This window comes from Teleopsis dalmanni, chromosome 2, assembly GCF_002237135.1.
Source record: "Teleopsis dalmanni isolate 2A chromosome 2, ASM223713v2, whole genome shotgun sequence".
Lineage (NCBI taxonomy): Eukaryota > Metazoa > Arthropoda > Insecta > Diptera > Diopsidae > Teleopsis > Teleopsis dalmanni.
In genome coordinates, this window is record NC_051847.1 from 220,272,768 (window position 1) to 220,288,488 (window position 15,721).

The 15,721-nt window shown below is 30.9% G+C and overlaps 1 protein-coding gene across 1 annotated transcript in view; it reads left to right on the forward strand.

The window, feature by feature from the left end:
* Nucleotides 1-11,907, forward strand: part of LOC119676781 (putative polypeptide N-acetylgalactosaminyltransferase 13) — a 13,489-nt gene extending 1,582 nt beyond the window's left edge. The window contains exons 4-7 of the mRNA XM_038088041.1: nt 8,987-9,153; nt 9,211-9,386; nt 9,467-9,911; nt 11,814-11,907. Of these exons, the coding sequence (XP_037943969.1) occupies nt 8,987-9,153; nt 9,211-9,386; nt 9,467-9,911; nt 11,814-11,907 (882 nt within the window). The remainder of the gene's footprint in view (nt 1-8,986; nt 9,154-9,210; nt 9,387-9,466; nt 9,912-11,813) is intronic.
* The last annotated feature ends 3,814 nt before the right edge of the window (nt 11,908-15,721 follow it).

Genomic DNA, 15,721 nt, shown 5'->3' on the forward strand with positions numbered 1-15,721 from the left:
CTTCACTGCCAGCTTAAGATCCTTTTTTATTCATATGGTATATACCTTAAGACATCAAACTGCAATAAAAATGTGTAAGTATACTTTAAATTTAGCATTTGATTTAGGGGTATTGCTAGTACATAAAGATGTATAAGAATTACTCCACAAATAATTCTGTTACCTTGCCATATTCCGAAATAAAATGAGTTTATATGTTTTGGAATAGTTCCTGAACTCTTGCAGGGCAATATGTTAATAAGTTCTGATGTGTTTATAAAAATTCATATTTTGGAGTATGTAAATCCTTTTCATCTCATTACACCCAGTTGAAGTGACTCAATTTCTGAGATTGATCCGAAATTGAAGTAATCATCTTCAATAAATATTAAAAATAATTTTTGATCATACTCGTGATTAAATTTTGTTCATGTTGATGATTATACTAAAATCTTAATTTTAATACTTGATTTTTACTTAGTCTTGGGTTAATAATACTTTTTTATATATAGCACTTTCACTTATTTTTTGCTATAATAACTTCGTTCTTTAAAAAAAACTACATCAAAGCATAAAAGTCAACTGCATTCCAAGCTCCTGTCTTTTTCTGATACTTCTCTTGGTTGTTTAAGAAAATTTATTTAATTTGCTAGATACTAGAAAGCTAATTTGTTTCACTCGAGTTAAAACCCCAGCTCGTAACCACATGAAAACAATGAAAGTGGTTCAAATACGAAACTGCAACAAGCAATAAATTCATTTGAAAAATCCATTATGCCAATTCGAAACCATTCAATACATTAAATGTGTGCTATATCGAGTATATGCAGTCAAGAGCGCACATCCTCACACATCCTTGCATATCCTCGAACACCCCCATGAACTGTCAGTGGCATACCGAGTATTGGCATATTGCGCTAGCCTTAGCGGAAATGTTTCTTAGCGAAATTTATGGAAAAAGTTAATTGTTTTTCAACCAAACGAAAAACTTGCCAAGAAGAAAAAAGTCCAACAAAAACTATAGATATAAAAACGGGCAATAATAGAGTTTTGCATCGAACGCTTTCCGTGAATAACAAAAACAACAAAAGAAATCACCAAACACACAAAATCCATGCAGAAGTTGAGCGAAAAGTTGTTATGCGGGACAATTGCCGGGGAGTACGGGCGGGAATGTAGCCACCAGTTTTAGTGGAAAATGATAGCCGAAAGCGGCACATAGAGCAGCGCACAAATTCAGTTATCTTATCCAACACAAAACCAGCTGCATTTGCGCAGCCAAAGCCAAAGTTCTCTAGTTTCGTCCTTAGTTTTTTTGTCTTTAGTTTTCCTTTTTTCCTTATTTGGGCTTAAAGTTTAAATTTTTTTTTGTTTTGTGTAAAAGCAAAAGTTTATAGATATTTTTTAGAGTATCAATTTTTTGTAAGTTTGCAGGCTCTTTGCTGCTTCAATAATGGCGAAATTAAGTTCAGATATTTTTTATTTTAGTTTCTTTGAAATTTTATTACACAAAATTATTTAACTGACTACTAACGAAAAGTAATGGCAGAATTAAAAAGTTCGATTCACTTTGATTCTTTAATTTTATGCACGAGCAGATGTCTAAATATTCCTTTTTAGCAGCGATTATCCTTTGCAGCAAGGACGCTTCAAAATTAAAAACTTTAATGAATTGCATTAATATTTGAACAGGATTGATCAAAAAAAAAATTGCTTATTCTTATATGCAAATATCATTTACGGAAAAGTTTTCGATTGAATAATCGAATGATTGATTAAAATCAGACAAAGCTGGGGAATATACTAACATAATTCTGAAAAATTTTTTTATAATTTAAATTTATATAATTATAACAAATGCTGCTACGACTTAATAGCAAAAAATCCTAATAGTCATAGACATAGCAGATTCTCATCAACTAAGGAAGGAAGGATTTTTTTTAGACACTAGATGATTTTTATCAATAAAACTAGAAGATACAAATACATGATATGAAGTAACTGCAATAATCAAATATTATCCTATATGTAAGTTATCCAATAAGACTAGTTTTATATATTCTTTATACGAATGTGTTAAAATTTCCAACATTTGTGACTATATGTTTCTAAAGAAGAACAAGATACTTGTAAATAAATATCAAATTGAGATATTTGCTGCAAAAAGCTTCTATAATATGCATTAAGAGACTCCTTTTCTTCCCTGGCGAATATTAAGTACATAATACCTCGTTAATCCCAGAATGTAATTGACATTGACTTGAATTTTGATATTGATCTAGTTTTTAGAATTGAAAATTATTTTTAAAGCGTCAATTCAAGAACTATTAACTTCCTTCATCGTTATGTACATTTATATAACCACTTTTCGTTATACGTACCACACAACTGGTTTAAATGCCTGTTGCCGCTGAAAATTGGTAGGGTAGTCGTATGTTATGCTATCGATGTTAAAGTAAAACATTTATTACATATCTCAAAATTACATCGTTCACATTACTAGATAGTTTTCTCTATAGGAAAGGGTTCTGAATAGTACCGCAATTAAGATATGCCAAATCGTAGAAGGTAACTAGAAATCATTAGACACCATTCGTTAGACTAAAGACTGATTATTATATATTATTTTATGGGAACTAGTTTTTTTTTTGTAATCGTGATAAAAATGTGCCGTAGATAAGATATTTGGAACTCAAAAGCGCTTAATTACAATACATAACACGTTCTCGCAATCGAGATTTGTGTAACGGTCATGAGAGGACAGAGCTTTCAATGTCAGTGATGATGAGTAACTTCATATTATTAATCAATCTGTTAGTTATCTGTTTTATCGATCACTAAATTTGTCAATAGTAATACTAAAAATTCGACATCATATTAATATTAAGTGTTACGTACTATATATACTCCATATATAACTATAAAGTGTGACAAAACTGTATCTATAATTAAGTATTTAAACTTGTACTTGACCTTATTAATGTTTTAAATAATTTATTTTCTATCCAAAAGTATTAAATTTTGGTTTAAACACTGAAACAGAAGTCCACGCAAACAGCAGCATCCTAAAGTTTGTCACAAATACTTTTAATTAAAAATATGTTCCACTTTTTAATAGCGCAATCAGCAGGATTCTCGTGTCCTTTTCTACTTTTTTCCAATTGCCAACAATGACCACAAAAGCTCACATTTTTTGGAAAGTACAAGCTGTTACAGATATGCTGACCTTAAATGAAACGAAACTATTTTTTAATTTTTCATTGTATTTTGTATCTTTTCGGTGGTTGAATGATTAAGTTGAATTTTTTTTAAGTGCTCTTGACAAATTGGGTTATATCCTTTTATATATTTTATTATTTAAATTCAACCACAACCCACTAGATTTGATCTAGCATATATAATATATAACTAAGGCGGCATACACCCAGTGCCCAATAGCATTCCCATCAATTTAGCCACATTAAAATCTTCCTTACGGCACCAATTTTTAGAATACAAAACATGGAAATTTTACAAAATTCAAATTGCAATGTTATTCAAATTCCTTTGTTTCTTTCCTCCTCCTCTAGTGCTTTTAGTGACCTCTGCACAGTGCCTGCGCAGATGTAGATGTGGCACATGTACTAGATACTTTATATTCGACTCCTTTATTTTTGATGCACTTTCTTCCTTTTCAAATTTCTGCTTCTAAACGAACGGCACTTTTGTATGCAATTTTGGAATTGTATCTTTGGTGAGTGTACTTATTTCATAAATTGAATTGAATTGGTTATGAAATTTACTTGCATTTTGCATATAAATTTATTTATGATTTTTTTCTGTTTGCTTTGCTTTCCTCTTTATGGCTTGTCAACACTGAAGGTTCTATTCAAAACTTGTTTAGGATGAAAGGGAATATTTGAATATAGAATATTGTAAAAATATGCCTTTAAAAAGATACAAGATAAATTGAAGTAATTCTACTATTTCATAAGAAGGAACAAAAAGCATCCTGCGAAAAAATTATGGAACAATTCAAAAATTATGAATGCACATTCATAGAATTTAAAAAATGTATGATAACCTATACGTTGTCTCGATGTAACATGTCGATGTAGACTTGGCTATGTTGGACAATAAAAATCGGAGAACCTTTACGAATAAAATACCTACGTGAATATGGTATAAATTATTATGCAGGCTAAAGCTCGCCATGAGCTATAGCACCAAAGTATAATGACAATGGCATCAACTGCTGTTCTTCAAATAGTATCTTATGTTAGTATCTTATTTATTTTTTACATTTGCATGATATTATACATATTTCTATATACTGGCAATTGAAGGTATAAATATTGTAGATTCATTTAAAAATTATTTGTGATCATTATCTCCCTCCCAGTTTCCTTTTTAAAATTGACTAAATAGCTGAAGTTTAGTTCACAAGGTAACATGCAATAATTGTTTGTGAGGTACACTATCTTTTTGTAAGAAAATTACGAATTTAATTTTAAAAACAAACTCACATTTTGAAAGAAGCAGCGAAGATATTTGGTATACTTAGAATAAACATAACTACCTATGCGTCCTATAACTACTCCAATGTGGGACTCTAATGTGACATATACGTCGTATGTCACAAAAAACTGTCGCACAAGCCATTACCTTTTTTTTACGGATCACCACATCATAGTATGGATCGTTTAGCAATCCCTAAATGTATTCAAATTGTGAAAACTTAGTACAAAAGTTATGATACTACCTTCTGCTCAAAAAGTACCCGGATTTTGTAAATAAAACGCACAATTTAAATTTTATTTCAAATTTATTTTATCTCCTTCAAAATATGCTTCTTTTGAAGCGATACACATATGCCAACATATTAACCCAATCTTCCATACACTTTTCATAGGCCCGTGCAGGTATGGCTTTTAGTTCCTTCAGCGAATTCTCTTTTACCGATTCCATCGACTCAAAACGCTTACAACGAAGAGGCAATTTGAATTTCGGGAACAGGAAAAAGTCGCACGGCGCCAGATCTGGCGAATATTATGTCTGAGCGATGACAGTGGTGCCGTGTTTGGTCAAAAAATCGCGTGCAACAAGAATTTTCCATAGTAAAAATCACTAAATGCACTTTAGGTAGTCTCACATTAACAGCTGCTGTAAACAAAGCAATTGACAGATGGCGCTCAAATATGTACCATATGTCAAAAAAAAACTTTTGAAAAAGGTCTATTACTTAAGGAGTAATTAACAAACAACAAAATCCGGATACTTTTTGAGCAGAAGGTATACGGCAGTAGTTGTGGACTTTCTTCACAAAGCTTTAAAAGGCTTTGTATAATCAATAGTGAAATTTCTACAATAGGACTCTTCTGGTCGCAGTACCGACTGCTGGGCGATTTCACGTCAAAGCTTTAATAATAATACCATAACATAGTACTGGTTTCAAAATTATATCTTATCGATCTTGGAAAATATATATTCAACAGTTTCTGTCAGACTTAAAGTGTCACTTAAGTTAAAACGTATATTAATAGTGACAGTTAATTGATTTGTGATTCTGTTCCATTTTTGGACTCGTGATACAATGTTTCTCATATTTATCCTATTTTAAGTTACTGCAAAATAGAAAAACAAATAAATCTATTGATTTTCACATTTCTTTACATTTTCAATTTTATTTGGATTTTAATTGCATTTTGAAGTAAAAACATATAAAATTCTACAATTTCAATTTGAATTGTAAAACCTAATAAATCTTTATGAATGAAAAAGTCTATTTTAAGTTTTGTCTATTTGTCAATTGATAACATCAAGAGTAAATAAAATCAATTAATTATTTATTAAATTGTGGACAATATTGCAAATAGCTCTGATTTATGCAAAGTCTTTGAGAACTGATAAAACTGCAGCATCCTTCTTCAAGCCTTATGCATTTCATAGACTTATGGTCGTCTGTGAAATTATATTTTTGTTTTCTTTCTGAAAGGAAATAACAATTTAATATTTGAGTGCATATGCAAAACAAATAGAATACAGACATGCAAGATACATTGGTTAAGTTGGCCGGAAAATTTTATTTTACATTTTCATTTCTATGCAAATTCAGGATTATCCAAAATCGCATACCTCATGCATGTAATCAAATGTTAATGATTGCTTCAGCACAAGTAGAGACTGTTCTGCTTATGAAGATTGCAGATGCAGATACACATAAGTAACAAAGAGAGCTTAATTTAAACAAATTTCATGGATCATTTGTAGCGCACAATATGCACACTGTCTTCATATGCCGTCTCTCTCGGAAAATGTACAACAGTTCAATATCTCAAATCCTTTGCCAGTAACATGCCCTCCTCATTTGTGCTATTAACCGTTGACGATGAAATTGACTGCCATTGAGTTTGTGCATAAGTGAAACTGAAAATCTGTGAAAATCTATTGAGATTGGCTTAAGCTGATATTTTTATATAAACGAGATATGTCGAGATTGAGATGTATTTTTTTTTTATGTTTGTCCCTTAACTCTTTCAGGTGTTAATGATGTGTGAAATTATTTTGTTAGTTCATGAAAATTTATGTCCCAAACACATATGAACGAAGGGAAACTGTTTAGTTGTTTATGTTGGACTTTTCGGGGAATGTGTCAAAGCATCTGATATTAATAATTTTCATACCTTATTGATATATTCTAAGTACGTAAAAGTGATGTATTTGGCTGTAATGTTTGGTTGCATTATGGAATCTTTGTTATTTATGTGTGTACAGAGTAGATATATCAATAAAGTTAAGGCTCATTGAGTGCCATTTTGGTTTAAAATTATTAGAAATATTTTAATATTATGATTAATGAATCTTTAAAGAGTTTTGCTTAAAAATTTGTATTAAAACTCTTTGCAAATATAATGGCAGATTATGGATTATTGCCGCTATTTACCAAACCAAAATATTCTTATGCTCTGAATTTTTTGACAACATTTTAAGCAGTAGAAAAATACTGTATCATTTAATATAAGTGGTTAGCCAGAAAGGTGGGCAAAATGAGGTCAGAGAAGGGGGAATGCGGTAAAACGTTAAATATAACAATCAGGCAAATCTTATTTTATTTTTTTCTCACATATTTATGGGAAAGGAGATGAGGGAAAGAGTTATTGAAATGTTTCTCTTTAGTCGCAACTTTTATTGTAAAATAATATCTTGATCACACTTTTTATACATCAGGTTCATTTACACAAGAATAGTAGGAGTACTCTCTATTGCTATTAACTCAAATTATGTTAAAAGCAGAAGACAGTTTCCGAGCTTCAATTAAAGAATTCAATATAGAAAGGAAGTTGAAATAGTACGCTCCTTTCTCTCATGAAAATAAAGGAAAACCATAATAAAAACGATTACTAGGATAATAATATACTAAGATTAAAACAATCCAAAACACTGTATGACTGTATGAACCTATAAAAAGAAAAATATAGAATCATCACAGGAATCCTAACCAGGCACTGTAAACTGAAATACCGTCTTACAAGATTGGATTTAATTACGTATGTAAATTGTAGATTCTGTGATGAGAATGAGGAATTGACCACACATGTGTTATTAGAACCTCCTGCGCTAATGCACATACGAAATAGGCTCCAAGTAATGTATATTCTTACGGAAGAGGCAATAAAACTCTGTAAAATAGGTTCTATACTATTTTTTATTAATGCAACAGGGCTTAGAGAACTATTCTGAACCCAAAAGGTGGCACTATAGATCCAACGGCCGCAGTGCCACATCCCCTAACAATAATATATATCTATATAATAATATATATATATATAATAATATAATATCTTACATAGGTAAGATATTTTCTACGTTGAAAAAATTAGATTACGGACTGATGGCGTCGAAAATGATATAAAAACTGAGAACGTGGATAACTACACCAGAACGGTCTCTGAACATATTTTCTGTAGCAAGGAAAAACAAAGATCTTTTAAAGCGTAGTTTCCAATAATATCTGGATAAAAATTTAATGTTCTTTAGCAAGAAATTCATTTTGAATAGAAAAGAAAGTATATATGTCTAATAAAATTCTAAATCAAATGAATTTTTTTTTTTTGATATTACAGCTGTTTCGGATATTGCCAAATGCTCATCATCAGTGGTCTTTGAAAGAAGGTAATATTAAATGTTATACATGACTGGCTTATCAATTTTAAATTATACTGCATTAAATTTTTTAAAATAATATTTATGAAATTGTTATATTAATTACTTGATAGTTGTGAAAGCCTGCAATAAAAGGTATTTTGTCACGTGCAAATATTAAACTGATATTTTAATTTCTTTCACATTTTTTTATCTCTATGAAATATTTGTGCTAAGAATGTCATTTGAAATTAATAGGGAAAAAATTGCTTTTTGGTAAAAAACGAGCTTTCAATTTGTTTCAGTACAAATTAGTGAAGTAATTAGCACTTCATTGTTGTGAGAAAATGACAAAAATGTTAATTTATCTGACAATTTAATTTACGAGCTCACCGCAGACGTATCTTATCTTTGGCAAAAAGTAATACCACAATATTACACAACAATCTACGGCAGGCGTGACGACATAATCAAAGTGCCAAGTTTAAATATTTATTTATTTGCATTTATTTGTTATTTTTCATGGCAACCTTAAATAAACGTTAGAAATTAAAAATAGATCAAAAATTTGTTATAGAAATTTATAACGATTTTATGAGCGCAAAATTAGTTATTTTTTTGCCATTTTAACGTACGGTAGGTAACGCGCCGATAGTCAGACTCGTATGTTTTCAACTCAAATCCCAGTTAAGAGTTATGTATAAATCAAACCGTAGAAGATATTTGGTGTTAAGTTTTTTTTCGTTGCTATGTTTGTTTTTCATTTTAAAGATATACGAATACAATTTGTTGAGCCGTGACTTTATCATTTCGCATGTATGAATTCTCTCACAAAAACTTAATATAAACTTATTATCTCTCAAGTCGTAAAACATTTTGTTTATAGTTGGACTCACCTACAGGCGTGGAACGTATTAGAGTCGCAGATGTCATAGAGCTTAAAGAGTTTATCAGCAAAACACCCGCACAATCCTATGAATACTATTTTTATAACAATGCAATTAGTGATAAGATTGGCAGCTTACGCGCGTTACCGGACACACGTGACGAGCGGTAAGTATGCCAATAGTTGTACAATAGTACATGAAAGAGGGATAAATGTAATTATAGTTGTGCTGCTCACACCTACCGATTGCCACCAGCGGCAAGGTCAAAAGTTTCGATTGTAATTACGTATCACAATGAGGCGCGCTCAGCGCTTATCAGAACGATTATGTCTGTGCACAAACGTACCCCTGCGAAATATTTGCACGAAATTATTTTAATCGATGACTACAGTGATGATGGTAGGATTTTTAATGTATGCCACAGCTGCCTTAATAAATCATTTTCATAATTTTCTCCTTCTTCTCAATATTCTCGAAAGATACAATTTTGCCAGTGCTAAGCCAACTCAATTTCCCACCATTCGCACATAATAAAACGCTTTCCAACACTGATGCCTTAATTTGGCCTGTTAACATAGGTTTAATTAAAATGCAACGCAATCCACGACGTTTGGGCTTGATTGAATCACGTAATCTTGGTGCTCGACTTGCTACCGGCGATTATTTGCTATTTCTCGACAGTCATTGTGAAGTTAATGTTGGCTGGTTGGAGCCCATGTTGGAACGTATTGCTCACGCTGCTGTTGGTAGAAGTGCACGTAATGTCAACACGGTAGCTGTTAGTCCTGTGCTAGATATCATCGACACTGAGACTTTGGATTATCGTGCAAGTTCAAAGAATCTAATGGGTGGTTTCGATTGGAATTTACATTTTCATTGGGTGCAGCGTCAAAATATAGAACAAAATGATAAAGAAGCTTTCAGGTAAGATAGTTTTTGTTTTACTTGAATATGCTTGAGATTTCATACAGTAACGTTTGGGTGAAGGTATATCAAATAAGTAGAAATAATTGACAAGGTCATCGAGTAAACAGTAACAAAATATATTATTTATAAAGAAAAATACTTAAAATAAATAAAAACAAAAAAATGCTATAAAAACATTTTTGCCATATCCAATACCATACACAATTCATAAATATGTACGTATTTAATTTTAATAAAAGTTTTAAAATATTATAATTGAATGTTCAGACTGGCGTAGATAGATCTTCAACTTCATTCAGTTGACAACATAATCTACAGTTTATAAACTACAAAAACACCGCCAACATATATTTTCTGTTATATCGACCGGCCCTCTTTAAAACATGACTTTTTACACCACTGTGTGTATATGTATACCAATTCATTAATATATATATAATGCCTGATGCTTCACATCAAAATAAGACATCGATTTTGAAATATCGACGTATTCTCAAGAACTGCTGAAACTTTTTTATAAACTATATTTTGAAGGTAGTTGAAGGAAATGTTGAAAAACATTAGATAATTTGAGTTAGAGATGAAGGCAAATAGATATATATTGTAGGTATGTATTGAAGTCATAAAACCGTTGAGTGGTTGTGCTAGAATTCAAGGTATATGCAATGAACGGTGTTTAAGGGAGTCAAGTAAATATCCAAATTTAACAATAAAATAACCCAAAATTATTCTCGTTAAAAAAGTCATGGTTCCTGTCATGGTGTTTTGTTTATGATAGTAAGGGCATAAAATGTAATATTGGAAGATTAACACTCTTTCAACTCAGATCGAGCAATCTTGTCGGAATGGTATTATTAGTTAACATATTCTGTCTGCTAAAATCAGTTAACTATGTCATATAGCTACGTCTTATGAGTGAAAGACTTTTAGACTGGGGGTTCGAATAGCAATGTCACACAATCAAAATAGTCTTGCAGCGTTGGAACAAAATTGCATGGCTGAACTGGTTCATGTGAGCGTTATCTGAAAATTTATTACAATTGTTTCTATTATGCCTCGAGACGCAGCGAAGAGCTAACTGGACTTGATTTGTTTTATATACTAATTAATTAATTAATTAATTAATACAATTGATTAATTAATTGAGCGAAGCACTAATAGTGTTTGATTTGTTTTTTTTATGCTATACTCAAAACTCAAAACTTATTTTTATCCATGCCAGTGCTTTACGTTCAAAATTTTTTTAGTTTTTTCATTACGAGTACTCATGACATTGCCAGTTTGTCATTTTAATTCCTAATTACTCGCTGATATTCACTGAAATACTAATAGGATGAACTTTCAAAATATGTCAATATATCGCACATAAAAAGTAGGGTCACTGATGGGGTCAGGGATTTCATAATATGCTGTTGCACTTCATTGTAGTTTATCAAATGTGTGCCCCTTTGGCATAAGCCACATTGAATTACCAAAATTGGACGCAGCTTCACATTTGAATGCTGTTTCTTTGGATTTTTTATTCGAAATTCATTCGAAATTCATTGCTTTTTGTATTGTTTTTTTAATTTTTGTTGTTAGTTCTTGCTGCCTTTTTAATTTTTTTCCTTTCCAACTTCCATATCCCTCACTTTATACACATCAACTGTAGCTTTTATTAAAATAAACGAAAAAATAATGGAAAAGAAAATCGTTTTCGTATTTTTGTAAATATTTTTCCATTTCATGGACCGCAGTTCACTTAACAGATTTACCATTTTCATTTTCAGCTTCGTTTTCAATATTCTTTTTTTTTATTTTCCTACCATTTGCTTATATTTTCATTGTTGTTGGTATTTGCCCAACACACTAAAGCCTTAAGTTTTACTTTATATAATGTTTTTTTTGTTTCATTCACAGAAGTCCTGTATTTTCTGGTGGAATTTTTATGATATCTCGAAATTGGTTTTTTAAATTGAATGCTTTCAACTCACTTCTGGAAGTATGTATGTAAACGCTCTGCAAATATTGTTATTTATACTGTCCGATACTGCATGTTACTTTTTGTGAATATCAGATACTAGTTGATGGACATGAGTTATTTGAGATGTAATAGTGATAACACGCTGCTAGCCATTATCAATATTTACAGCATAAGCCCAACAAAGCACAGATTAAACAATTTTTTTTTTAACTTCATTGGTGGTGTGGTTATTCTTATATGATTCCAAAGTTGTTAACCGGAATTGAAATGGACATAATAGAGAGAGAGAAGTTAGATAATCTCTAAAATGGAATATATATTCATATTTATGTGCACTGTTACTTATACTTTTAGAAAATAGTAGTTGTTTAATTTAATAACCTCAAACAGTTTATATGTGATATATATATGAAACAAATTATATGCACATGTAGGTAGGTTGGTATTATTATTCAGTAAGTGTACATTTTATTACACATACCTCCTAATATATGCTATGGAGTATTTTGCCTATTTTTTGACTGGAGATATTGTGTAGCGAGTGAAATCAATAAACACTTTCACTTTTACTTTCAATGGAAAGTGATACCTCTTAACATTCTTTAATCTACATACGTGTTTTCTAGAATCAATAAAATGTCCAAAATTCTATATTTCTTTTTTTGATAAAATATATTATAACATTATAAAATTGGTAGTAAGAACTTTTTATTATTTACAGATTTGGGGTGGTGAATCAATAGAATTCGCTATCAAATTATGGCTTTGCGGAGGGGAAATTGAGATCGTGCCCTGTAGTCGTGTGGGTCACATTTTTCGCAAACAGCATGCCTTTAGTTTTACTAACGGCGATGATGGTCGAATGACATATTTAAGGTAAAGCTGATCTACCATACCTAATAACATTATGTGTGTATTATTATATGTATATTATATATGTAAGGTATATTCAACTTATTGGAGAAGGGGTGTTTTCAATATTATTGAGATTTAGATGTTTAAAATACTTTAAAAAAAAAAATTTTAAAAACCACCAATACATTAAAAAAAGATTATTTAGACAGCAATATCTGAAAATCGATATTTTCGGCAAAAATGTTTAAAAATTTTCCAAGTAAGTCAAAGGTGTGAATCCACTTCTGAGTACAATTAAGTTCAACAATGTAACAGATTTGATACCAAATCATATTTAATGAAATAAATAGTTGTATTAGATAATCCACTATTGGAGATATTGATGGTTTCTTCATTGGATGTTATTTTGGGTAGAGATCTCTTAGACTTATTGTATCTCAGTAATTGTTGAAAATGAATCCAATCATAAAATACGGTTTATTCGTTTTTTTGGCCAAAGCATGATTGATTTTTCATATATGGTATATGCTGATTAAGTCGATAACACCTTGTGCTTATACATGTGTAGTAGAAATACTTAATGTTTATTAGTGAGAGAGATGTTGCCGGAGATAGGTAGTCAGCAGTGCAGATCGATAGTTGTTGGTATAAGCCATTATTCAAAAAATAATCATTAATTTTATTGAATCAAGGATGTAAACAATACAATTCAATCGTCGGTTGTATAGGTCTATAGTCGTTGTAGGAGTTTCGAGACGAAAATATTTTATTTTAATTTCGTATTATAAAGTTGCTGTATCTAACTGAGGTCATTGAGATTTCATTTAAAAATTTGAATAAATTAAACTATATATATATAAAAGAATGTAATTTATGTTAACATAATCACTGCTAAATGCATATTTAGGCTAATTTATCTTTCTCATCTAATACCTTGAGTCATTAGTTTGGCAAACACCGACACCTCTACAGAATTTCGGATTTCATCATATATATTTTAACCATATGTGTGTAAGCTATAAGTATTTATATTGCAAACATAAACATTTATTATATTAAGTTTATATATTCAAAGCTTTTAACTTAATTCAACATTCCAATTGGCACTTTTAGGAATTCGAAAATCATCGCAGAATCTTGGCTGGACGCCTATAAATATTTCTTTTATGCTCTGAAGCCGTCAGCGCTGAATATTTCGACAAATTTTTCACAGCAAACTTTGACAGAACTCAAAAGAAAGTTAAAATGCCGTCCCTTTTCATGGTATCTGAAAAATGTTTACACAGATTTAAAGTAAGTTTTGTATTTTACCGCGGCAACCTTACTTTAATAACCTTACTGTTTTCTTATCAATTTTTAAGTGTACTCATTTTTAATCTTTTAGGCTACCAAATGACGATTTTATTGCTTTCGGCACTTTAAGCATTGCCGAACGTTGCCTACAGATTTTCCATCCTCCATCTGCTGCGATAGTTAACCAAACTTCAAGAACACAAGCAGACCTACTTATGTCGAGTTGCTATCATGGTGATGTTACGCATTGGTATTTGCACCGCAAAAGCTTTCGTCTGCAGTCTAATACTGGCGCCTGTCTTAATGTGGTATCAACCAATCTTACTGAAGCTGTAGCTGTAGATGAAGCAAGAGATGTGGTTGCTGCTCTACGGCCAACTCATTTCATGGTCGTGCTACAATATTGCCACACTTCAGCACATACACAGCGTTGGTTGCGACGTGGGACACAGCTTATGCATGAAAAGACACATTTATGTCTGGATAATCTACTCGATGATATTGTGGTGGTCAGTCATTGTCGACGTGCAGCTCCTTCACAGTTATTTCGATTTACAATGGAATTGCAACAGTTGTAATATGAAATTATAATTTTCTTCTTCAATCTCTACTGTCCGCCAAATATGAATGGAAGCAATTTTTCAAGAAATTCCCGCTGTGCAATGTAACAGTTTAGAGTTCACTTGTATCAAGTGTTTATGTTGATCCGTCTTAAAGTTGAGTCCGCAGGCAGTTCCAGAGGATTGTAATGCAGAGTAATGCTTAACATATATTATCTTTTTTATTAAATACTGTGGTATTTTTAATAACATTTTTAAAATAAATATTTGATTAATTTATGTGAGGTCTTAAAAATTTTTAATTCAACAATATTATATGTATGTACATTGTGTGCAACTATAAATACATAAGTTATTTACGTATAATATTCAAAATTCGTCTCCAATTTCAAATTTTTAATTATTTATAATTTTTGTGTATAAGTTAAGTTTAAAAATTTAAAAATTTGTATTCAGTATTATTAGGTTATAACTTCAAAGTGTTTACATTTAAATTAAAGAAAAATTATAAATTTAACTTGAGGATATTAAAATATTTCAGATTGCTAAAATATGGGTTTGTTGAACGAAAGGCTTAAGTCCAGAGCATCTAATTCTTCAAAAATATTACGAAATTTTCAATTGTTTAAAGTGATTTTATAAATACTTTGGAACATATTTTGACAAATTTATACAGAATGCATCATCTGACTTGTCGCAGCTGCATTAAACAGTCTTTTTGTCATAATGACGTAAAACCAACTATGCAAAATTATTATTAAGGGCTTATTATTCATTTTGCAATATATCAGTCTAAGAGATGCTCATTTAACATCTACACACTTTATGCACTTAACTCCCTTTTTACTTAAGTAAAAACTAACTCTTCCACAACACAACCAATTCAGCTGCTAAGTTAATGACAAAGATTAGAATATATAAAAAGAAACTTGTTAAATTATCTCCCAGCATACATGAAGAAGTAAACTTGTTCACTGGCTAAGACAAAGAATTGCAGCGAACTTCCTGGAATTCTTGTCACTGCTGCAGTAACTCCATAACTAAGAGTATGAGTACAAGAGTATGAGGAATTTAGCTGGCTGCTGCCGGTTGTCGTTACGACACAATAGCTGTGTCGTAGCTGTGGCAATGCAACA